This window comes from Lynx rufus, unplaced genomic scaffold (genome assembly GCF_022079265.1).
Source record: "Lynx rufus isolate CCGP_SWC_20201006 ecotype Redwood Valley unplaced genomic scaffold, mLynRuf1.p SCAF_7, whole genome shotgun sequence".
NCBI lineage: Eukaryota > Metazoa > Chordata > Mammalia > Carnivora > Felidae > Lynx > Lynx rufus.
Window position 1 is genome coordinate 82282063 of NW_025814889.1, and position 24257 is coordinate 82306319.

A 24257-nucleotide genomic window follows, 5' to 3' on the forward strand; every position below is an offset into this window, starting at 1 on the left:
TGTGTTTGACTTCTATCTGGGGCAAAGGCATGTTACAGTTTACAGGGCCCTGGGGGTGTGCCAGGAGAATCCAACCAGAGTTTCCAGCTTGCATAACCTGTGCACGTCCCGGGGACAGAATGAGGCCAGCACATGCCCATGAGTCAGCTCTGTCCCAGCACTTGGCCCCCATGAAGCTATGACCTGAGACATATCTGTCTCCGTCCTTCTCACTCCTCTCTGAAATGACCAGCACTTCCTGCCTTCAGCTGACAGAGCACCTCGGAACTCAGGACACTAGCACCACCTGTGCCTCCACCCCCCATAAAACTTGTTGAAGAGCCTGTAGGGCTAAAAGAGCTGAGCCCTCCGGAGGTATTCCATACACCCTCCCCCATCCTGGCAAAGAAAAAATTGACAATGAGGACACAGGGAACAAAGTCCTGTCACAGGAGGAAGAGAGACTCCTGTCTGCAGTGACTGCAAAGAGAGAAAAGGCCAACGCCCCAGCGGAAGCACCACTCAGAGTCGGTCTGTCATGGATGTCCTGGTCCAACTCCTGCAGCTGCTGGTGCTGCTCCTGACCCTGCCCCTGCACCTGATGGCCCTGCTGGGCTGCTGGAAGCCCCTGTGCAAAAGCTACTTCCCCTACCTAATGGCGGCACTGACTGCCAAGAGCAACCAAAAGATGGAGAGTAAGAAACGGGAGCTCTTTGGCCAGATAAAGAGGCTTACGGGAGGCTCCGGGAAGGTGGCCTTGCTGGAGCTGGGCTGCGGCACTGGTGCCAACTTCCAGTTCTACCCAGCTGGCTGCCGGATCACCTGCCTGGACCCAAACCCCCACATGGAGAAGTTGCTGACAAAGAGCATGGCTGAGAACAGGCATCTCCAATATGAACAGTTTGTGGTGGCTTCCGGAGAGGACATGAAACAACTGGCCGACGGGTCCATGGACGTGGTGGTCAGCACCCTGGTGCTGTGCTCTGTGCAGAGTCCGAGGAGGGTCCTGCAGGAGGTCCAGAGAGTGCTGAGGCCGGTAAGCAGAAGGGAGAGGGAATGGAGAGGGGGCAGGCAAAGGCAGCAGTGGCCGCTCCAGAAAGGAGAATGTGCTGTACTAGCGCATTAGACACCCATCCACCCCCATCTGCTGGTGAAGAGCAAATAGGACCAGGGCTTCGACGGGGCAGAATAGGATGCTGTGGAAGCACACAGGAGAGCCACCTTACGCGGCGGTTGTTTGGGAGGTAGGGGAAGATGGGAGGAGGGGAGAAGGACACCTAAGGAAGTGAGGTTTTACATTGAGATCTGAGAGATTAAGCAGGTTGTGGAGGAGTGGGGAAAATAAAAGAGTGTTCTAGATAGAGATATTAGGGGAAATAGAATCTGTAAGATTTTGAACTGAGCGTGGAAAGGAGTTTAGGATGGTTTCCAGGTTTCTGGCATGAGTGACTGGTGGAGGGAGGGAGGTTTAGAGGGAAGTGTCATTTGCTGAAATGGGAGAAACCTATTTGGGGCTTGTTAGGCCTGAGATGCCACTGAGACAGCCAGGAAAAGTCACAGAGGCGGTTAGAAGTCCAGATCTGGAAGTCAGAAAAAGGTGTAGCCTGAAGATAGTGATCTGGAAGTCACCAGCTTGTAGCTGGTAAATTCAGAGCACAGAGGTACATGAGATCACTCAGAGAGGGTTCAGCAAGGAGACAAGCGCTGAAGGAACCCCAGTGTTAGAAGTCAGGCACAAGGTTTCCCTGGGATGTTGGCCAAAGGAACAGGTTGGGTGTACGCATCTGAATTTTGGAAGTGAGCATCTCTGTACACAGTGAGATCTCTGCTCTAGTCTCTCCATCTCACCATCTATCTGCCCTTGGCTAGGTTGTTCCTCTGGCCATCTTTTAAAGATCTCTCACCAGTCATCCCCACTGGGAGGTTCCTTACATGCACTTTTGAGTGGGAGGGTGGGAGCCAAAGTCTGCAGAAAAAGTCAGGAGCAGAACAATTCCCCTCATAAACTTGCAGACCAGCAACCCCTGCTTCACCAAGAGGCTTGACCAGGTTTGGTCAGCAGGGTGGGGGTGAAGTGAGAGGAAGGGTGCAGAATGGAGCAAGTGACACTAACTCTTCTCTCCCAGGGAGGAGTGTTCTTCTTCTGGGAGCATGTGGCTGAGCCCCGTGGCAGCTGGGCCTTACTGTGGCAGCAAGTTTTAGAGCCTACTTGGAAACACATTGGGGATGGCTGCTGCCTCACCAGAGAGACCTGGAAGGATCTGGAGAGTGCCCAGTTCTCTGAACTCCAAATGGAACAACAACCCCCTCCCTTCAAGTGGTTACCTGTTGGGCCCCATATCATGGGAAAGGCTATAAAATAACCCTTCCCCAAGCCCTGCCTCCAGCCAGAGCAATCCCACCTACCTGCTAAGTCTGTCTTCCCCTGAGAGAAATCTAGGCAAAGAAGTCATTCCCCCCACCACCCCCTCTTCCTCCTTCCCTCCACCTCTGCCAGGAGTCTAACTTCAATTCTTCCTTCCAAAGTGAAAAAGCTCTGGGGCGCCAGCCTGGCTCAGTCAATAGAGCACGTGACTTTTAATCTCAAGGTCATGAGTTCAAGCCCCACACTGGGTGTGAAATCTACTTTCAAAAAAAAATGAACAAAGTGAAAGAACTCCATTCCCACCCTGACCACAGGGAGGAAAGTGATATTCTCTCCTTTCCTAGACTGGGTCTCCCAATTTTTGCCCACCCACTCCTAGGCCAGTTCCCTGTCCCTTTCCTTTGTTCCCACAGTAGAGCTCCCCCTCCTCTCTGTCTGAAGCACGTACCTCCAGGGACTGGTCACAAAAGTCATGATACATGCACCCCGCCGGCCCCCCAACCCTCCCTCCCACTACCAGCTTTGTCTGGAGCTGGAGTGGGGGGTGCAGAGAGAAGCAATCTTACCCTGGAGATCCTGGACAAGGGGGAGCAGGACTCAGCAAAGAAGTCAGAGGTTTTGTCCTCAAATATTGTTTAATAAATAGATAAAATCCACTAGATTGATGCAGCAAACTAAGGTCAGAGGAGAGAGGAAACTGGGGAGAGAAGAACCCCTGAGTCGGCAACACAACCTCCTCCCCAACCCTCTGGGTTTAAGGCACTTTCAGGGGGACAGGTCCTTGGGGTCCTATTAAACAAGGTGAATGGGAGAAGGAGGGATTAGGGTCCCCTCTCCCACTTTTGCATCAGGACCTCACTGCCCTTCTCCCCGGACCCCCACAACCCCATTCTTGATCTGCCCTCATCTCACAGTGTTCTAAGGGGAAGTGTGTTCTAAGGGGAAGTTCTGGGAGGTGCTCCTTGTAGGGGGTGGGGGGAGACATCTACGCCCCTGAGGAAACAGATCCTGTCACATCCTGATGGGACTCCAGCAACCCACTCTACCCTCTTCATCCCAAGGAGCCATATCTGGGGAAAGGGTGGAGGGGACCCACAGGCCAGGCTGGGACGGAAGCAGCTAGGCGGTGCCTGACACGGGATGCCCCTCTGAGCCTGGCTCAGGGTGCCCATCCGCAGCCAGGATGGGGTGTGCATCGGGGCCCTCCCGCCGGGGGCTGCCCCAGTTGTTCCTCAGGATGGTGCCCGTCTTCTCCTCTTTGAACTGCTGTCGGTCTTCCCGCGGGATCTTCACCGCGTGGTACTGGGGCACGGTGGCCTCGGGGTACTGTGCCCGCTTGAAGAATCCCATCTGTAAGGACACCAGGCCCAATGTGAGGAGTGTGCAGGGCTGAGGTCCCTGGAGCAGATATCAGCACAGCACAGAGCCTCGCCTCCACCATCACTGGGACAGAAAGTACCAACTACGGCTGAAAGGGGTTGCGTTGGACAGCATCCAGTGCAGTGCGCGGCCCCTGCAGGTGCCACAGTCAGTGCGGGGTCCCCAGGTCCTCACTCACAGAAAGAGAAAGACCAGGAGGGGCCAAGGGTGCAAGACCAAGGACATATCCCTTGGCTCCTGGAAGAGGGAGTTGAAGATGGAACGTCAGGACCGCTGACCCCACCCAAACTTTTTAAGAGACCCAATAGCATGCCCCAGGACATAAATGAGATCTGAGGCAAAACATCGCTCCCTAGACCCCTGCATACTTGGAATGACTCCTCTCGAGCCTCAGATGCACACAGCCCAAGTACTCAAATGGCGTCTTCCTCAGGGCAGGGCCCTCTCATCCATGAATATGGTGGCCTAGCCCCTTCCTACATCGTGAACATGCTGGCCCTTACACACAAAAGTGGAAATGTGTCCCTTGCACATTCACACTCAGGACTGCCTGAGACTCCTACATGCTCCAACTGCACGGCATGTCCTTGCACGTTGGTCTCTGCACGCCCACGCCCACAGAAAAGCCATGCACGAACCTTCCTGCACTCCCACATGCTCATATGCTGGGAGCCCACCCACCCCTCTGCGCATGCCTCAGGCTATGTATACTCACCCTTATAATCTCACCCTTATGATAACCGCCCACCCCAGTTCCTAGAACTCACACCACCCTCATGCAATCTCAGTTCTTCACCCTGCACATTCTTGGTCCCCTGAATGCCGGGGGCTCTACTCACAGTTACACACACATACACACACACACACACACACACACGTGCGCGCACACACACACGCACACGCGCACACGCACACACATGCACACACACAATTACCCCGCAGTCCCTGGGCCCCCAGCTTCCACGGCCGAGGGCTGCACAGCCAGACGGGCCCGGTGATAGTTGGTGGGAAAAGACGAGCTCTGGCTGCTCCGATGGAAGAAGCCACACTGGGATGTCAAGGGGGGGAAGGGAGCAAAAGAGGTGGAGGATGGGAAGACTCAAGAAGGATGGAGGCCCTTATCTCTGCTCTGTCCCCCTCCCATGAAAGCAGGGAGCAGGGAGTCTGGTGCCAGTTTCATGAAGGTATCCATCTCCAAGACTGGCCAGGCTCCCAACAGTTTGGATGCTAATCCAGAGGTCTGGTCCACTGATGACTCACATTTGCCCAACAGTGTGCTTGGTCAGCAACTGGTCCAGGGAGGAGGCTGGACTAGGGCCAGTCCCCCATGGGGCCCCAAGAACATGCATGGTTCCCCAGAGCCCCATTGTGGCATGTGGTTCAGGGTATGACCACTGATGGTGGATGTGATTCCGTGTACTGACATGTGCATGTGCATGCTTTTACATGGAACCCCAGACACAAATGTGATTCCATCTATACTATGTACGAAGACAGTTCCAGATAGAGCCTGGTATGTAGAGGCTCCGAGCTCAGTCCTGGAGGTAGTCCCTGGAGGTAAGTGTCACCTGCTGTGCCTTCTGTGTCACAGTTCCCTTCTCGGCCTTACCTGCCAGGCTCCAGTGAGATCAGACCACACTTCCCTGCCTCTATGACTTTGCCTCCCTTGATCCCACCCACCTCATCCCCCACATCCACATCCTACAACCGCACCTTCTTCTAAGCCAACTGCTCTCGAGCTCTCTCACCTCTGAACTCCCACTGCACTGTCTTGCCTTAGCGCCTTCTGCCTTGTCCTTAACTACAGGCTCACCTCCCCCACTAGACTGACTCTCAAATCCTTGAGGCCAAGATCTGCATCTGACTTCTCTCTGAGATGTCCAAAGCCTGAGAGAGTCCCTGGGACATACAAGTGTTGAGCGCAGGCTGGCTGAACAAATGAGAGTGTGGCTGGGAAGGAGAACCACAGCATGAAAGGCCACCTGCCTGGCAGGGAAGACCCCCGGCCCCACCTCCCCGAGCCTCACCTTCCACATGAGCAGCACCAGCAGCGCCAGCACCAGAAGCCCGGCCAGTACAGCCAGGAGGATGACCCACCAGGGGACTCCTTCTGCCACCACAGCCACAGGGTCCAGGTAAACCATCACTGGGATCTGGGGAATGAGGGGTTAAGAGAATAAGAGCTGGCACAAAGGGAAAGAAGAGCTTCCTCACCCCAACATCCCCAGGCCTGCAGCTCACCACTGTGGAGGCGTCTCTGAGCAGCAAGTTCTTGATAGAAGACTTCACAGTGATGTTCGCTCGCACAATCACTTCCAGGGACTTCACAGCTGAGTACTCCTAAGGGAGCAGAGAAGGACAGCCTCCTCCTGAATGCCCCATGCCCCCCATCTCCCCTCCCCCCCAGCTCCTGAATTTGTAAATGGAAGGGTCCCCAACCCAGAGGGTATTTCTGTCTGTCTTGGGTTAAGAGTGTGCTGTATTTCGGGAGAAGGCAGAAGCAGCGGTGAGTCCCAGACAGACTGCTGGGGAAGAAGACACCAGTCCGGCACCCCCACAGGGCTCTTACCTCCAAGAAGGTGCTGTTCCAGAGGCGGCCCCAGACGTGCAGCACAGCAGCTCGGTCAAAGCTATATAGAGGGCAGCTGAACACCACACAGTTGGCAGTGCCCCGGACACAGTCCTAGGGACAAGGACAGGCAGGGCTCTGAGCCACTTGGCCCCAGCCCTCTGAGCATACGGAGGGCCCAACACCCTCACACATGTGTTCACACAGACAGAGTCTGCCCAGTGCCTACACTCCATCCCTCCATGAGCTCCGACACCTTGGACCCCCTTTTCCCCTTGTTCCTCACTCATGTCTCTCCCATTTTCCTTACCCGACCTCAAACTCACCTTCTCCAGGAAGTCTTCCCAAACTAACCCCACGGTCCAAAAGAGCAGCCTACCCCAAATCTGGTCTATCTGGCCTTGAAATACGTGGAGAGCAGGGAGGGGGTCTCTTACTTGACATCAGCGGCAGAGTAACTTCCCCAATGAATGCTTATGTTATATAACAATGGCTCCCTTTACTGAGCACCACTTACCTGCAAGGTACTTATTAAAGCTTCCAACTGTCCTGCAAGGTGCATATTATTATCATCCCCATTTTCCAAACTAGGGAATTAAAGTTCAAAGAGGCCAGGTGCAGGACTCCTGGCTGGCTCAGTCAGTGGAGCATGCAACTCTTGATCTCAGGGTTGTGGGTTTGAGCCTCACACTGAGCTTGGATATTACTTAAAAATAAAATGTTGGGGCGCCTGGGTGGCTCAGTCGGTTGAGCGACCGACTTCAGCTCAGGTCATGATCTCATGGTTTGTGAGTTTAAGCCCCACGTCGGGCTCTGTGCTGACAGCTCAGAGCCTGGAGCCTGCTTCTGATTCTGTGTCTCCCTCTCTCTCTGCCCTTCCCCCACTCATGCTCTGTCTCTCTCTGTCTCAGAAAGAAATAAACATTAAAATAATAATAATAATAATAAAATCTTAAAAAAAAAAAAAAAGGCCTGGTGACCTGCCTCAAGTTGCACAGCTAGCAAAGCTGGTAAGTGTTGGAACAGATATTTGAACCCAGGTCCATGGTGGGCAAAGCCACATGCCTACACTAAGCCCAAACGCACAGAAGGAGGAGGAGGCTGTCCCAGGAGCTGCTGTGGGACAGGGGACTTAAGCCCTGCTCCTTCCAGGTCAGACCTAAGTTCACTTGGCCCAATCCCACCTGATGATCCAATTGCCTAAAATTTGTGTTATAGTCACCACACTTCACGTACAGAAGAATGGCTTTGAAAGCATTCGAATTCTTTGCATGGTCTTTTATTTTGCCACTTTTGAGCAATTCAAGAATCCTTGATCGGTTTGTCTAAAAGCAATTTTAAAGTCTTTAAGTTTATTTCTTTACTTTGAGAAAGGGTGCGGGGAGAGAGAGACAGAGAGAGAGAATAGGGGAGAGGCAGAGAAAGAGAAAGAGAGAATCCCAAGCAGGCCTGATGTGGGGCTCAAACCCGTGAACCATAAGATCATGACCTGAGCCGAAATCAATGACACTTAATCAACTGAGCCTCCCAGGCGCCCCCCTCTAAAAGCAATCTTCAGCAAAAGAATAGATTTCAAGTTCTTATTAAAAAGGGAGGCCTTTCAAGGGAAATTAGTCATGTAGAAAAAGCAGGACAACACACATAACAGGGAGTCTGCTGTTTTTCAAGTTCGGACTACCCGCACGTGCCTTCATCTTGCCTCCTGCCATGCTCCTGCTATGCTCTAGTGGAGCAGGGAGGCTGAGGGCCCCCACAAGAAACAGGTGCTCTGGTGGAGCTCCCTCCCAGACAGATGACACCAGAGCTGGCCCAACTGTTTAAGATCCCCCTGCAAACTGTGTCTTTGACTCCTTCTACTGCCCACTCCTCCATAGCTGGGATTCACCTCCTTGCAACCAGGCCATAGTCTGCCCCCACCACCACCCCCCTAGTCTGCCCCTCCACACTCTCACTGCCAGCACCATCCTACAAGGGTCGAGCACAGAGCGCGTGCTCATCGGCTCAATATATCTACTTAAAGAACCAAACTATGTAAAACAAGGAATTGATTGTGCGGCTAACTGGCTGTAGGTCAAGTGCCCTGCTCTGGACTGAGTACTTGGTGGCCATAGGGGACCTGTGATGTCAGCAGCTGTGACGTAACCTGTCTTGTCAACTCTGTCCAAGTGTCTGGCCATCACACCTTTCAACAGGGCAGCCTCGCAGACAGCCACCCCCTAAAGCTCCATGTCCCCCAGCATCCCGTCACAGCACCAACACCCCTACCCTTCATTCCGACTGTACCATGTCTGCCCTGCCCTCACCAGGGTGATGTTTTTCTTCTTCTCGGCAGAGGACACTGGCCACCAGGATGTGCTGGGCTCTGGCTGCTCGGGATGTTCCTGCTGCTCCGGCTGCTCCAGCTCCCTCCGCCTCCTGTCCCTGCTGTCCACGTCCTGGATGCAGGGAGTGGAGGCAGTGAGCATCCCTCCAAGCAGCAATCCTGAGGTGGCCTCTCCTCCCCCACTGCCTTCTTCCTGGCCCTCCCTCCGGCTTCCCAACCCCACGACATCCCCAAAGTCTAACCACCCCCACCCTGTTTCAGTGGCCCCGACCACCCTGCCTAAGCCTCACCAGTTGGAGGATGTTGGGCCTCGGGGAACAGAGCCCCTTCTGCCCAGGCCCTTGCCCGCCCTCCAGCTCCACCCGCATGGGGTACAGCAGCCACTTTCCGTTGGCAATCTCATGGGGCCACATGATGTTGAGGAAGGCAGAGCCCAGGGTGTTAAGCGACTGGCCTTGGTTGGAGACCTGTGGGCACAAATAAATATGAAGGGAGGGAGCTTGGTTTTTGAACAGGCTCTAAATCTGCAGAGATAGAGGAGACAAGGGCTGAGGGGAAGGCCTCAGGAAGCAGAATTTCAACAAAGACTCGGGATCCTAGACCCCACCAAGCATCATTCTCTGCCCACTCCAAACCAGGAAGACCTGGAGATGTCACTGCAAGGGTGGGAGGCCCCAGTCAAGCAAGGGCAGAGTTCTAAAGAGAAACATCATCCCTCCCCCTCTGTCCCTATCCCCCAGCTAATGGCCCTGGCAGAAAAGCTTCCCTGGACCCTCATGGCCTACCCAGACCAGTAGGTGAGATGTCCATACAGACATGACCAGCAAATGGTCAACTGAGGCCCCAACACAAACACCTGCCCACAACCAAGGTCCAGGAGCAAGGGGAGGCCCTTGCTGAACCATCATGCCGCCATAGGGTAGAAGAACCACAGCTCTTGGGACATATCTCAGCCTCTCTACGTGCCAAAAAAGGAGGGGCCTTACCAGGACACTCACCGTGACCTCATACTTGACCTTGCTGCCTATATCCCGCTCAGACCGCATGGCGCTCTCGCCCCGCACGACACCAGAGAAGAAGAGCTGCTGGGGAATGGCCACCCTGGCGCAGAAGGGTCAAAACGGGGGCTGAGGAAGCCTGGGGCCTGGCTGATTGGAGGGTCAGTAGGCAGAGCCCGGGCCAGGGCTCAGGAGTAGCAATGCGTCCCCCCTTCCAGCAGATATGCCCATTTGGTCGGAGCTTACCCCGTGATGGACAGCGGCAGCTCAATGAAGACACGTGCTCGGGCAGAGACCGGATGAAGCTCCTGCTCACTGATCCTGGCATATGAGCAGGAGCAGGCATGGGCAGGGGGCACAGGTACCACCCCAAGGGCTCAGATGAAGACAGCAGAGCCCCACCCAGGTGGACATCAACCAAGCTGCCCCCACCCTCACCACACCCTGGCCCCACCAGGCTTACGTGGCCAACAGCAGCTCCACTTCCAGCTCTGTGGTCTCAATAGTGATCCCTGAGGTGCTAAGGATGAGGTAGAAGGTGACCTAGACCAAGAGTGGAGAAAGATTAGGGTCAGGGAAGGCTAAGGGCGGGAGAAGGGGTCTGGGCTTAGACGGGCACTCCAACAGAGATAAGGGCTGACATGCTCACCTGGGCACCTCTCTTCATGGGGTTCCCCAGCTCACACTCGACATGGGAGGCATTCTCGTTGGACAGGCAGAGCGGCTTCTCCTGCAGTGGGGAGGGAAGAAGAGGTTAGTTTGGGTTACTGGAGCCCCCAAGACCCCACCCCCACCCCGCTGCAGGTCCTCACCGCAGGGTCCAGGGCTCGGACTCCTGAGTAGTGCAGGGAGGCAGGGAGGGTGACCAGAAGCTGGGCTTCATGAGCATCATCCCCATCAGCCTGGGGCTGGGCTGGATCCGAGGGCAGGTTGGTGACCGTCAGCTCCAGGCCAATGACTGGCTGCCCACTCAGGGCAAACAGGGCTGTTGTCCCATCTGCATCCCTGGAGGTCAGATCCCATTCACTCTAAATCTGAACACCTCCCTCTGCCTCTCCCACTCCTGCCTCCTCCTCGCCCAGTGCACGCTGCCTGCTTCTACCCCCTGAGTCTCTCCTCCCACCAGCTCCCTCACATTGGCCTCCACACCAGTCCAAACCTCAGGTCTTTCCACACTCCAGAGAATCAGACTAGGAGTCAGGAGACCTCCCTTCCGGTCCGAGCTCCCTTACTTACCCACCTGGGGGAAGTGACTTAACCTCTCAAGGCCCCCATTCTCTATCTATAAAGGGACTAATAATAATTCCTACCTCACCGGGTTGGGAAGACTAAACAGTGAGCTGTATGTAAACTTTATATTATCATATACATTCACATACATATACTATCATATATCGTGAAGGCTTGTTATTCTTCGCCAGGAGAGCCCCTATGGCCCCATCACTGATCCTCATCTTCTGAATTATCACAGATCCTCCCCAGCCTCGGCCTGGCCCTCCGGAGGGGGCTTCCTTCTCTTCCTTGAATTCTCGCCTTCCCACCCCACCTGACCCCTCACTCCTCCTCACATGGGCAGAGGTTGGAACTCCGTGTCGCTGACCCGGGCACAGAAGCGAGCATGAACCAGCTGCAGGTTGCTCTGACAGATCTTGTCTTCACCACAACCTTGTTTCAGGAAGTGGATCTAAGGAGAGATTTGAGGAGAGGGTGATTCGCAGGTGTGAGGCAGGGGATGAATGTGTCACTAAGGCATACAGTGGGGTAGAGTATCACAAGATTAAGCAACCTGGGTTCAACTCTCAGATCTGCTGCTTACTAGCTGTGTGATATTGAGCTGGTCACTGACCACCCTGTGCTGTGTCCTTTTCAGTAAAACAAGCATGTGATGATGACAAGGTAGAGGCCAGCAGGTAAGTCCACAGCGAGGCCACACTTCCCTAGCCTCCCTTGCATGTAACTGAGTTCCAGATTTAGAACATGAAGAGAAGTGAAGAGCATCCCTTCCAAACTGGCCAGGAGGGCCATACAAGGGGCTTCATGTTCTTCCTTCCAGGTGATAAGGAGAGAGGCTACCTAAGGACCTTGGAGGCCACATCTGAAGATGGCAGATCCCTATGAGCCCAGGCCCCTGAATGAATGCATGGGATGGAGGATTAGTGTCCCCTCTGACTACGAACACATGATCACTTGGGCCATTTTCCATTTGGGGGTCTACTTGTCACAGCACCTAGAGATCTGAGGAACTGCTGAGGTAGCACATAAAAGAGTTTTGAAAGCTACAAATGCATGTCACTGGGAGGGACAATGATCACTGCTTCTCCTAGCCCCTTCTCCTGAAGCTAAACCAGAACCCATGGCTCACCTCTGCCCTCTGGGTGCTGGGCTGGTGGGCATTGAGGATGGGGGCCACTGGGGGCAGACCCTGGCCAGGAGCCTGTCGCCGGAGCCGTGGGGTCTGGAGACTGTAGGACAGGGTCACCACAATGGCCCGAAGCTTGTCTTTGACATTCTCCTGTGAAGAGGAAAGATGGACAAGGATACAATCTTCAGGCCCCAACCAGATCTAGGACAGATTTTGAAACCTGGCAAGAAGATTAGGGAGGTGAAGGAGAGAGGTGAAGACCAGAACAAAGGGGAGGGAAAGCGACTGGGATGGAAAAGGGAAGAGCCCAGGATCTAGGGCTTTGAGGACCATGTGTGACAGGGGAACCTGCCATCTCCATCTCCAGGGAGGACAGAACTTGTACTCTGGACATGGAAGGCGGAAGACACAAGAAGGCAGCTGGCGAGGAGAAGGTCAGCCTATAAGGGAGGCTTCCCAAAAGTGGAGATCAGAAAATGAGGTGTAAGCATGTTTGGGAAGAAGCTAAGAGGAGTCAACAAAAAGAGACCATGCAATGACAATGACTCTCAGAGGCCAAGGGGTCAGTGTCCACCTGTAGCTGGAACATGGTGTCTCCACAGACTCGGTCATGCTGGTGCTTCAGCCACACGGTGCCTGAGGCCTGGTGCTTGGGGTCATCTGGGCCACGGCTCAGGAAGGTCACACGGGGGACCTGGCCCCGGAGCCTTCGGTCTGTGTCCCCATCTAACACATAATCCAGGGCTATGGCGTGTGGGGAGAGGAGGGGAGCCAGTGAGCTGGAGAACTGCTCTAATCTGACCCTATCTCTGAGATGCCTTTCTCTCCACCTCAGAGTGACCCACCCTGAAACCCAAAGGGTGGAAAATGGGAGGGGAACCTCACTCACCCACAATAGGGCTGTAGCTGCTGGGGGTTGCAATGTAGCTGAAACAGACCCGCAAGTCCACACTGTGGGGGCAAGGGTAGCTCCTGAGCCAGGCAAGACCAATGGGCCAACACCTCACTCCTGTCGCAGCCCCAGTCCCCAGCCCCACGCTGGGCAGAGGAAGAAAAGGGGAAAATGGACCCTGAATTTTCCCTGCCTCCCCTTGGATCCCACCTCACCAGACTGAGTGGCCAGCAGCACAGTTAGGCTGTTCTAGATCAATGGCTCGGGGAGCAATGAAGACCTCATGGGACACATGAAGGACGGGTCTGGCCCTGTGGAATGAGGAGTTGAGAGCACAAGAAACATGAGACTATGAGGCAGGGAAAGAGAAGAGCTGGCCTTAAGGAGGGAGAGGCAAAGGCAGAGGAGGGGGCTGATCACCTGAAGAGCACAGCAGTGTCAGCCAAGGAGCCAACCAGTAGGTCTGGGTAATGATTCCCATCCACATCCAGGCCACCGGACAGGGAGTAGCCAAAGCTCTTTATGCCCACGGCCTCACCCTCCAGCACCTGCAGGACCAGACCTCAGCTCCCCACCAGCATCACCCCCAGCCTGCCCCCTGCCCTCTGCTGTTGTGCCCCCTTTATTTCCCCCACACCCATTACCCCCACACCTCATCCCAACGACCCCCTCTTACCTGGGAAGGTTTGATGACAACCCCCAGGCTGCTCCCATGGTAGATAAAGACTTTCCCATCCCCATCAAAGGGAGCCCCCACAGCGATATCTGTGGGTGTGGGAGAAAGGTAATCAGACTGGGGCGGGGCAGGAAGATGGGGTCCAGGCCCCAACTTTCCCTCAATCACTCAGTTCCATATAACATGCTTTCTATTTTATTGAGAGGCTACTAAGTCCCAGGCACCTTACACACATCATCTTTAAGCCTCTTAGCTACTCTCTGCAGATATGACTATCAGAAAGGTTACTTGCCCAATGTCCCAAAGCTGGTAAAATGATAAAGCTCAGATGTGAGCCCAGGTTGTTTCTCTCTCAGAGCCCTCAGAAGGCCTCCCCCTTGACCTCTGAGGCACTTCCCCATCCCTGCTCCTGCCCCCTCCCACCCCTGAGGCTTTCCAGTTCCCAATCACACCTGCAAAGCCGTCTTGGTTGAGGTCCCCCAAGACAGCCAGGCTGATCCCGAACATGGAGTCAGGAGAGCCACAGAGCCGGAGAGGGGAGACCCCAGCCCAGTGACCCCCCTGGTTCATGTACACATACACGGCACCCCCCAGCTCTTCTTGGCGCTCAAAGAAGTAGGGGGCACCCACTACCAGGTCTGCCCAGCTATGGAGAGAGGGAAATAGTCAGTGTGGCTCCCTCCCCAGCCAGGGGAGTCAGACAGATGCCAGAGGCCCCTGAGACCTCCTAGACCCAGCCTCCCCCAGGCTGCACTCCCCTGTGCCCACTCTTACCCATCATTATTGAGATCGGCCACAGCCAGTGAGTAGCCAAAGCCGGAGGTCAGGCGCTCCCCAGACAGCATAACTTCGGGCACCAGGCGACTGGCACTGTCTTTGCGCAGAATGACCACAGCACCCTTGTGGTTGGCACGGGGGGCCCCTGCCACAAAGCTCAGCTCTTCTGCACGCACCAGACCCTTCCCCGAGTCGATGGAGAAACCTGGGTGGGGCGGCTTACCAGTGAGCACTCCCCAAAAGATTTAGGAGCCAGGGTGTGTCCAAGCTCCCCCCACTTTGCCCCCTCCTCACAGGTCCGGAGCCAAAAGGTAGAGGTGCCCTCCAAGTTATCAGCACCACAGCCAGACTGCTCTACCTCCCCCTCCAGAGCCCTGGAAGCCCTCCCACACCCAGAGGCTGGAGTTTGGCACAAGAAGTGCGATGAGATCAGCCTTGGGGACTGGGGAGGAAAGACAAAGGCAATGACTAGGAAGGCCAGCCAGCTGGGCAGGAGCTGAGCAGGGCACCACGCATAAAGTTCCCAGGGAACGTCTCCCCTCTGCACACCCAGGTGGCCCCAGTCCCATCCAATGCACCTTCTTTGCCCCCACTCCCAATGCACTCACAGGGAGAGGAAGTCTTCATGTGGACAGAGCCAAAGGGGAGTGGGAAAGAACTTGGTTCACCCAAACATCTCCCAGGCCTCATTTCCTCCCCCTCTGCAGAGGGATGCAGTTGAGACAAGGAGAGGGACTTACCAACAAGGCTAGGGCTTTCTCGGGCATGTGCCCACCGTCCGCCCTTCAGAGAAAGTCCCACTAAAGCTCCACCCTCCTTCTTTCCCAGTACGGTCTCAGCCCACCTGGTTCTTCCTCCATGGAGACCCCAGGTCACATCCCCCTAGGCCATCCCCCTGGGGGCATCTTCTCAGGCCTGGTCACCGCGCCCAGCTCTTCTCTGAAATTTGGGCCCAACATGGATTTCCCTGGGTGTATGTTGGTGAGGGCAGGGCAGGAGAGGAGGGGAGGCCAGGCCAAGCCCCCAGGGCCCAGGGAAGCTTACAAACCTAAGTAGCTATTCAGGGCCAAGTCTCCGGCTGGTCCTGGGAGCCGGTCAGCGGGGTCCAAAGTTTTATACACCAGCTGGTCAGGGTCTGAGCTATCAATGTTGGTCACAAAGAGCAACCCTGCGGGGGGCAGGTAGGGGGAGACACCAGGGAAGGGACATCCAGAGGAGGGGCCACAGAGTGGGGAGACAGAGTCAGACATAAAGGCAAGAAGAAGGAGGTACAAGAGGAAGAGGTGGAGAAAGAATATGAGAGAGACAAAGAGGCCAGAGAGATAAGAATCAGAAACAGAAAGACAGAGAGAGACAGGGTGAAAGCCAGAGACAAAGACACAGAAGGATGGGAGCATGGAGAGGGATGACAAGAGAGAGGAGCAGAGGGTTAGAGCAGCTCTGGGCCAGGGAGGGGTCCCTACCAAAGTAGCTGTTGGCAGGGACCGGGATGAGGCGGGGGTCCTGCTCCTTCTCACCCCCCGCCTCGTAGGGCCCGTCGTCCAGGTGCGCCAGGTCCGCCGAGCCCTGCACACAGAGCTCCACCCTGGCGGTGCCTGCAAGGACAGACCCATTAGTGCTCCGGGGCAGGGAGCTAGGAGCACCTCTCAGGCCAGATGCCAGTTAGACAGGCACACGGGGACTCCCCTGGTCTCCCGTGCAGCCCTGTCTCTACCCCTTCCCCAGCCCAAGCTTCCTGGCCCCACAGACTTGCTGTCCCACTCACCAAGTGTCAGCTCGGCCAGTGGCAACGTGCGGACACGGGGATGGGGGTGATGAGGTTGGGGAGTGAGCAGGCCCAGCCGTGCACGTGGGGGTTCATGCCAGCGTGGTGAGGAACACTCGGCCATTCGAAGGACAGGAGACGCCCCCATTTGTGTGTGTGCTGGCACGATGAGGGTGGGAGATGTGCCAGTGCCCCAGGGCTACGTGGTGGTGAATGTGTGGGCATGCTCGGCCACGTGCTGCTCCCAATCCCATTTCTGAGGTAAGAGGCCATTTTGGTTCCCTTCTCCCCTCCCCAAGGAGTGACTCACCCTTCCAGTTATAGGTTCCCGGGGCCCCAAAGAGGAGGTAGTGGCTGTCAGGGGAGAAGGCGGCAGCTGTGCCCTGCTGGCAGAACCCAAATTGTTCATGGCCTTGGGGGCGACCCTCACAGAACTTCCATTCCCCGCCATCCAATTCATCACGGACGGCCAGGTCTTGGCTTAGCACAAAGCAACGACCGATCACATCCCTGGTCTCCAGGATCTGGTCTACTCGCTGCCGTGCCTCATACCGGTGTGCACAGGTCTGTGGGAGGAAGGGATGTGGGGTCATCCACTGTGTGGGCCAATGACCCACGAGAGCCACGCAGCCCGCATGCAGACGTGTGGCAGGCACGGTTTCGTGAGCACACACACATGCACACAGACACACACATCATGTGAGCACCGCCACTCAGCTCAGTGGTAGGCAATATATACGTAACTATCCCACTTGTGCCCACTCGCTTGTCCCAGAAGGGAAGAAGCCTTGTTCCACATTCTGCCCGGGCACCCGCAGGTACGACTAAGCCAGCACACAGCACTCTGCCTCTTTGACCATGCCATATGTGCCTGTCCCCAGCACGCCAAGCTGGTCCTGTCTCTACACTTTGGTAAGTGCCACCACTTTGCAAAGAACTTCCTCCCCTCTCTGCTCCTGACACATTGCTCATTCTGGAAAGGTTGCCTAAGATCTCTGCTACCTGCAGGAGTCTTTTCTGTCCACTCTCCTTTGGACTTTCACACAGTGACCGTACCCCTCACTTAACATTAACCATATTCTGCCCCACAGTGGCTTAATTGTGCATCTGCCTGTCAGTGATGGTACAGAGAGAAACACGCAAAGAAAAAGAGAGAAGGAGCGTCTCCAGAACTATGTGGTAGGCTCTTTGCGCCATGGACCAGGCTTTTCCTTGTCTTTATGTTTCCTCTCTTAGTAGCTAGCACAACACCTGATGTTTAAAATGTTCTCAGTAAGAGTTTGACAAATGGATAGATAGATAGATAGATAGATAGATAGATAGATAGCTTTAAATTATAAGGACAGGGACCAGGTGTACCTGGGTGGCTCAGTCAGTTGAGCATCCAACTCTTGATCTGGGCTCAAATCATGATCTCAGGGTCATGGGTTTGAGCCCTGAGTTGGCCTACTTAAGATTCTCTCTCTTTCTCTCCCTGTGCCCCTCTCCCCGGTTCACACTCACTCTCTCTCTCTAAAAATAAAAATAAAATGAAATAAAAGTAAGGACAGAGACCATGTCTTATACCTTTTTTCTATCTCCCTGAGGTCCTGGGAATTAGGCCATCATACTACATGCCAGCCTGTGTTCTATAAACACACCTGTGCACATGCACACCATATACACACTCACACACCCCACCCTTGCATACAGTCACAAGGAGTGGTACTCACGACAATCTTGCCTCCAGGCCCCTGGCTCCGAACACTGACTCCCAACCACTGGTTCTCCTTGCTTTCTTTCTGCACATCAGCTGGAGGCAGGACACTGGGAATAAGGAGAGGGAAGAGGAGGCCAAGTCCTCTCCTCCCCTTCATGCGCTGCACCCCCTCCCCACCCCTACAGGGACCACACCTCCACGGTCGATGTCCACTCTGTAGCAGTCGGTCTCTTCCAGGCTCAGGGGACAAGCAAAGAGGCCTCCAGTGCGATTCGCCTGCTGCCCAGGCAGAGCCAGGGCCTGCGGAGCACCCACCAGCAGCCTGCACAACGGGACAGGAGCAGGAGTTAGCAGACAGAACGCTGTGCCTCCCCAGGGCTGCCCAGGTCCGACCCCTCAGAACCAAGCCGAGTGTGGAGAACTAAGGAGTAGGGCCAGAAGTCAGTTTCCCCAAGTCTGGCGAGGACAAATTAATATACTTGGCCATGCAATCATCACATTACACACGCACATACTATCTGGATGAGGGGCCACATGCACTGTAGATACACACACGTGCGCATGTGCCAAACAAAGCAGCCTGGCCAGAGCTGCTAGTTTGAAAGAACCGCCTGTTCCCAGCACCTGTTCCTGACCAGGCCTTCCCTACCCACTTCCTGGCCCCATCCCCAAGCTCTACCCTCCTCCCCAAACCCAGTCCAGTTAGAACCCTCCCAGAAATGCCAAGAATGCTGAGAGCAGAAGCAACAGGAGCCCACACTGGTACCACAGGGTGGCCCAGGGAGCAGCCTCAGAGGCTGAGCAAGAGGCTAGATATGGGCCCGTTCCCCCATGCTTCATCCGGGGCCCACCAAAGACCCCACCCCACCCCCAGCAACCCTGCCAACCCCAGATTCCGTCAGACAGCTGGCCTGGAGGTAGGGGCCAGTTTCTCCTCTGTCTCCAACCCTACCCCCATTTTCTGCCCCTGTCCTGAATCCCCTTCCCCATTGTTCCTCCTCCTCCCCACATCCATGATTTTCCCCATTCCTCTCACCCTCCCTGCCCCCACCCTGTCCTCTCTCCTACCTCCCCCTCAGACGCTTTCCCAGCTACAACTTTCTTGGCAGGACAATTTTCCATGATCACAGCCAAGGTTTTTTTCCCCAGGGGAGGACTGTGCTGGGAATGAAGGCTGCCTGGGTCCCCTGGGGCTGAACCCCAGGCCAGGAGTGAAGGAAGGGGTAAGGTGAGGTGACTGGCACCCAGCTGACTACAAGAATCCCTCTTCACAGAAGGAGAGACTCAAAAGTGGAAGCAGGGAAACCTCGAGGCCTCTCTCCCACATTCTTCCTCCATTTCCCTTGCTGGGGATGAGGCCCAAAGTGGTGTCAGGCAATATTGCAGACAGGCATCTATGGGGCACTGTGCCAGTCCTGAGGGGGAGGGGAGGGCACAGAGCCACACTCCCTTCCCACAGCTCTAGTCTCTTAGCAGCTGTCATCCCGCGTCAGAGCCAGTGTCCAGAGTGAGGAGGGGGCAGGGAGTGGCAAGGAAGACAGCGTGCATTCGGCATTCATCAACAGCTATGTATTGAGAACTTAGCATCTGCCAAGCCTTGTGTCAGGCACTGGTGAGACAAGGAAGTAGTATTTCTTCAGCACCTACTGTGGGCAAGGCCCTAGGCTAGATGCCAAGGATATGAGGAACGAACATTTGTCACCCTGGGCAAGTTACATGCATTCTCTCTTTTAAGCATCACAGCAATCCTATATGAGGGTTCCTTTCTCGTCTTTCAGAGGAGGAGACTCACTCACATACATTAAGTAGGATGCTGGAATTCAAATCCACATCTGCCTAACTCCAAAACCCATGCCTTTTCCACCATAGCCAATGATGGGCCATCTCCAGAACACTGAGACCACTCCAGAGAAAGAACAGGAGGAAGGGGAGGGGAGGGTACCCTGCACAAAAAAGGAAATGACACGGCCAACCTTCCAACAAGTCCGCAGTACCCCCCGCCCCATCACCAAACTCAGAGATGGCCCTGTCTTGGAGGACTGGGGCTATCTTACTCATCTCTGCGCTTGCCCCATAGGAGGCACGTGGATGCATTTGTTGAACGCACACGTTGTGTGGACTCCCAGAGACACCCAGTGCCTCAGCTGGTCAACACATAGCTAAGAACCAGAAGAAGCTAATATCAGTGTTTAGTGTTCACTTCTCCCCTAGAGGTCTACGTGGGGAGGAGGATGGAGGGAAGAGGTCCATATGGAAGAAAGGCTTGTGCACATACATGCGGCCAGCCTCACTCTCGGTGGAGAACAGACCAGCCCACCCAACCTGGGAACAAGAGTTCCCACACACAGCCTCTCTAGTCCCTCCACCTCTGCCCCAGCCACACCCTTTTCTGGCTTCATCCCACAGTCCCCGACCACCCCAGGTCTCTGGACACTGACTCCCAACCACTGGTTCTCAGCCACAGCTGTACCCATTGCAGACAAAAGCAAGAACACCTTGGCAGCTGGGGGCAGAGGGATTCCCCAGGAGCCTGGCCAAGTAGAAGCAAAGGAGTAGCCCACTACCACCACACCTCTCAATTCTGCACACACTCCAGGGCTCTGACCCAAGGCCTGCCCTCTCTGACTCTCTCAAACTGGGTGGCCCTCTGGGGGGAGAGGGGGGGTGCTTGGCCCAAAAGTTGACTCAACCGGGGTGATCTGGCCAAGCCTTTGGATCCAGGTTTGCAGTAAGGCACTAAAGCTATTCTCTAGCTCTGTGGATCATGATACAGGAATAACAGTAACAGGAATAACACTTTCACAGCATTCCCTGTGGACTTTGCGCTATTCTAAGGGTTTTATACATACTAAGAACTCTTAATCCCCACAAAAACTCTATCTGGTAGTCCTACGGTTGAACTCCACTTTACAGCTGAAAGATATAAATGAGGCTGAAACCACAGAGCCAAGAAGGTTAGACTTCAAAGTCTCATCCAGGGGCAAGACTGAAAGACATCACAATGGGTGAAGCCTTTCAATCGGTGGGTGCTGGTGAAGGAAAACTGAAACTCAAAAGCTAGGGACTGAGCAAGGTACCCGGTCTCTCACGTGCTACCAGGCAGCAGAGCACCCCTTGCTGGAACCAAAGCAGGGTTAGACAGTCAGGCTCCTCTGGGAGTGCCCCCAGTTTGGCTCTGGGAGACAGAGTCAAGGGGCCACCTTCAGAGAGGAGGGGGAAATGACAAGAGACCAAGCTATTAAAAATAACTTAGAATTTGCCTGGAAATAGCTCAGAGAGTTCAGCATGTCCTAAAAAGGCCTCCAGTCCTGGAACTCTGGCCGATGGGGGAAGAAGGGAGGGAGAGACAAGATGAGGTAGGAAGCAGATAGAAGCCTGAAGAGATGAAGTCAGTTGCTTTCTATCTCTCCCAAAGGGTGGGGGACCACTGACCATGCTCCCTGATGACAGGGATAATGGAAGAAGATTAGAGCTAGCTCCTCCTTCCCAAGCTGGGGAAGAGAAATGAGCTCCTGTCCCTACCCTCTGCCCCCAAGCAAACACTATCCAGGAGAAGACAATCCCAGTGGACAGCATTGATCCCAGTAATGGACACTTAGTGTGGCTTAGGCTCTGGCCTAGGAAAGAAAAGCCCCCTGGCAGGAGGGGGTGGGAAGCTTTCTTCCTCTTGTCTCTCTTCTTAAAATCATACATGTAGCTGGAGCCAATAGGATATGAAACATGACAGACATAGGCCCCACACATATGTGTCCATCTCCCAATGAGTCCTGAACTGAATAGGAAATAACTAGAATTGTACTCTGCCCCTCACTCCTCCCTGCCTTCCCCCACTACTGGGATTCCTAGACCTGGAAATTTCCTGAGGAGGAGGAAGGGGAGCACGAGCCTGGCCAGCATCCTTCTTGAGTCGCTGTCGCTGTCGCTGTCGCTGTTGCTGCTGCTGCTGCTGCTGCTACAACTTTTGGGGGTTCTGTTTTCTGCTCCATAATCAAACCACCTAGTACAGGCTGCCCTGTACCCTTCCAGGTCCTCTCCCAGCCTCATATTCTTGAGCCACAGAAATAAATGGCAGGTCTCCCCTGGTCTCCAGTGTCCTGCTGTCTTAATTCCATCCCATGGCAATGTTCTCACAGGAACTTATGTCTGGAGTCTAACCCTCCATCCTTCCCAGGGTGTCTTCAACCTCTCTGCCCTTTCCCTCTCCTCCTGCCCTAAGCAGAGACAAGACGTTCAGTCCCTCTTCCTGAGGAAATTCAGCGCTCTGACGGAGGGGAGTCACAGACCCTGGGACTGGAGCAAGGATGCAAGTTGGGGGGAAAACAAAAGGAGATCGTTCCCTGCCAAGACAAGAACCTCTCTCTCCCAACTCATCCCCAAAGCAAGACCCTCGGGGTCTCAGAGCCTGAGGGTACGCCTCCAGACCCAAGACAGATGAGGCAAGGTTGGAGTGTGGGGTATCTGTGGACAGCCTGAGTCGTCGTGGGGTTGGAAGACTGAGAGATGGGATGGGGGTTGGGGGAAATCTGTGGCTCGGGCACGGGGATTCTGGGCGGGTGCGGTGACTCACCAGCTCTGGGGTCGGGGCTGCAACTGCCGGTGCAGAGCCACGGAGAAGCCGAAGAGGCTACCCGGCTCGCCCTCCTTGCGCAGGGCGCCCATCACGTCCAGATTGAAGGCGACAGCCCCCGGGCAGAGCAGTCCGGCCAGCAGGGAGCCAAGAAGGTAACAAATCCCGGGGGGGCCCCGAGGACCACGGCCCGGAGTCCCGGCCATGCGGCGAACCTTGCGCGCGCTTCCCACGAGCGCAGGAAAACTCGCTCGCGCCCCAAGCTCCAGGTCTCCCACGGCGAGCCTCTGGTCTCGCGTCTCGCAGATCTTTCAGGGGTCTCGCAATCTCTCGCCTCGCCCCCCTCTCCCGCCGCCCCGCCGCCCCGCCGCCCCAGCACCCCTCCAGGGCAACTGCAGCGGCCGCAGCCCAAGGGTAAGCCCGAGCTCCCGCCTCCGCTCCCAGGGGCGCCGCCCCGCACCCCGGCTCCGCCCTCGGCCCCGCCCCTCGCCCGCGCGGCAGGTGGAGGCTTCGCTGCGCCGCAAAGGGATGCCCAGGCTGGCGACTCCGGGTAGGAACGGGCCTGGCTCGGCGGGATCCCCACCCCAGCTTTCGGCCCCGCCCCAGCCTGCGCGCTCCTGCCCTTCCCCCACTCCAGCCCAAACCCGCGAGTGGTGCGGGCGGCGCCTGGGAATGGGGGGGAAGAGAAGTACAGATAGAAAGGGACCGAAAAAGAGAAAGGAACGTATGAGATGAGAAGTGCGTGACGCAGTCTGGGAAGAGAGATGCAGACGGAGAGATGAAAGGGGAGGGTCCTGTGTGGTCCTTTGGTGCTCCTTTCTCTCCAAGGTCAAGTAGAGCGCCTCATTGCTTTTTGAATCACGCCGCTTCCCGCCCCATGCCATCCCACCCCCCACCCCCCCAGAAACGCCCAGCAATGACAACGGCTACGCTAGCCACGACGTCAGCATTCAGGGAGATTGAGGAAAAGATAGAGGAAAGAGGAGAGAGAGAAACTCAGCAGGTCTGGAGAGGAGAGCAAAAGAAGCAGGTAGAAAGAAAACAGAAAGAGAAAAGAGATGGAGAAAGAAGGGCAAGAGTTTGATTAATAAAGGCGGGGGGGGGGGGCGCTTGGCTGGCTCTGTCCATAGAGCATGAGACTCTTGATCTCCCAGTCTGAGTTGGAGCCCCACCTTGGGCAGAAAGATTACAAGAGAGAAAGAGAGAGAGAAGAAAGAGAAGAAAGGAAGAAAGGGAGAGAGAGAGAAGAAGGAAGGAAGGAAGGAAGGAAGGAAGGGAGAAAATGAAAACACTCACAAGGAATGGAATGGAGAAAAGAAAATTACTGAGGCTGATACAAGAAGAGGAAATTAAGCAGCAAAAAGGGAGTGGGGGGTCAAAGAAGGGCAAAGATGAAAAAGATTGGACCCAAGAGGGAGAGGGATGGAAAGGATGTCTTCATTGGAGAGGGCAGAGTTCCAGACTGGTCCAGGCAGGATCAGGGTGGGGCTTTGCAAGGATCTCCACAGGGAACTGCAAGCCTGTCCTTTTTCCTCTCCCTTTCCCCCAGGCTGAGACAGAAGCAAAGGGAGGGGGACATTTTCCAACCCTCTGCTATTTATAACTCCAATCCAGAAACGGAGCCAGGAGGAGAGATAGGAAATAATTTGGGACAACTGGAACCTAGCTTGTTCCCACCTCCCTTCTCACTGGGTGTTGGTCTTTTGTATATCCACCTGTCCATCTTTCCCTTGTCTCTCTATCTTGTTTTGTCTCATCTCAAACTCTTTTTGTCCCTCTTCTTGTCTCTGTCACTTGGAACCCTTCTTCGACAATTTTTCAATATCTATATGTTGTCTCTGCCCCTCAAACTGTATCATACTCTTGAGATTTTCTCTTCTCAGGGGTGCCTGGGTGGCTCAGTGG

At 55.1% G+C, this 24257-nt stretch overlaps 2 protein-coding genes across 5 annotated transcripts; one reads left to right on the forward strand and one right to left on the reverse strand.

The window, feature by feature from the left end:
- The first annotated feature begins 517 nt into the window (after positions 1-517).
- On the forward strand, positions 518-2342 carry TMT1B (thiol methyltransferase 1B). Its single transcript, XM_047065256.1, has 2 exons — positions 518-1015; positions 2106-2342. Exons 1-2 carry the CDS (start codon positions 518-520, stop codon positions 2340-2342), a joined length of 735 nt encoding a protein of 244 aa, XP_046921212.1.
- An 892-nt stretch (positions 2343-3234) lies between these two features.
- ITGA7 (integrin subunit alpha 7) lies at positions 3235-22576 on the reverse strand. Of its 4 annotated transcripts, XM_047066565.1 has the most exons (26): positions 22353-22558; positions 17980-18107; positions 17799-17878; positions 16397-16652; positions 15785-15916; positions 15370-15489; positions 14319-14526; positions 13997-14190; positions 13545-13633; positions 13289-13416; positions 13084-13179; positions 12866-12927; positions 12551-12720; positions 11977-12126; positions 11183-11298; positions 10427-10619; positions 10264-10344; positions 10078-10157; positions 9861-9935; positions 9615-9717; positions 8907-9083; positions 8597-8728; positions 6294-6407; positions 5966-6064; positions 5752-5877; positions 3235-3694 (listed from the first exon to the last, which is right to left on the reverse strand). In XM_047066565.1, exons 1-26 carry the CDS (start codon positions 22556-22558, stop codon positions 3464-3466), a joined length of 3546 nt encoding a protein of 1181 aa, XP_046922521.1. In that variant the 3' UTR covers positions 3235-3463. The 4 variants fall into 4 exon arrangements, with proteins under 4 accessions (XP_046922521.1, XP_046922524.1, XP_046922523.1 ...); XM_047066568.1 differs by lacking the exon at positions 15785-15916 and having other exon boundaries at positions 22353-22576; XM_047066567.1 differs by lacking the exon at positions 15785-15916 and having other exon boundaries at positions 12551-12702.
- Positions 22577-24257: the final 1681 nt, after the last annotated feature.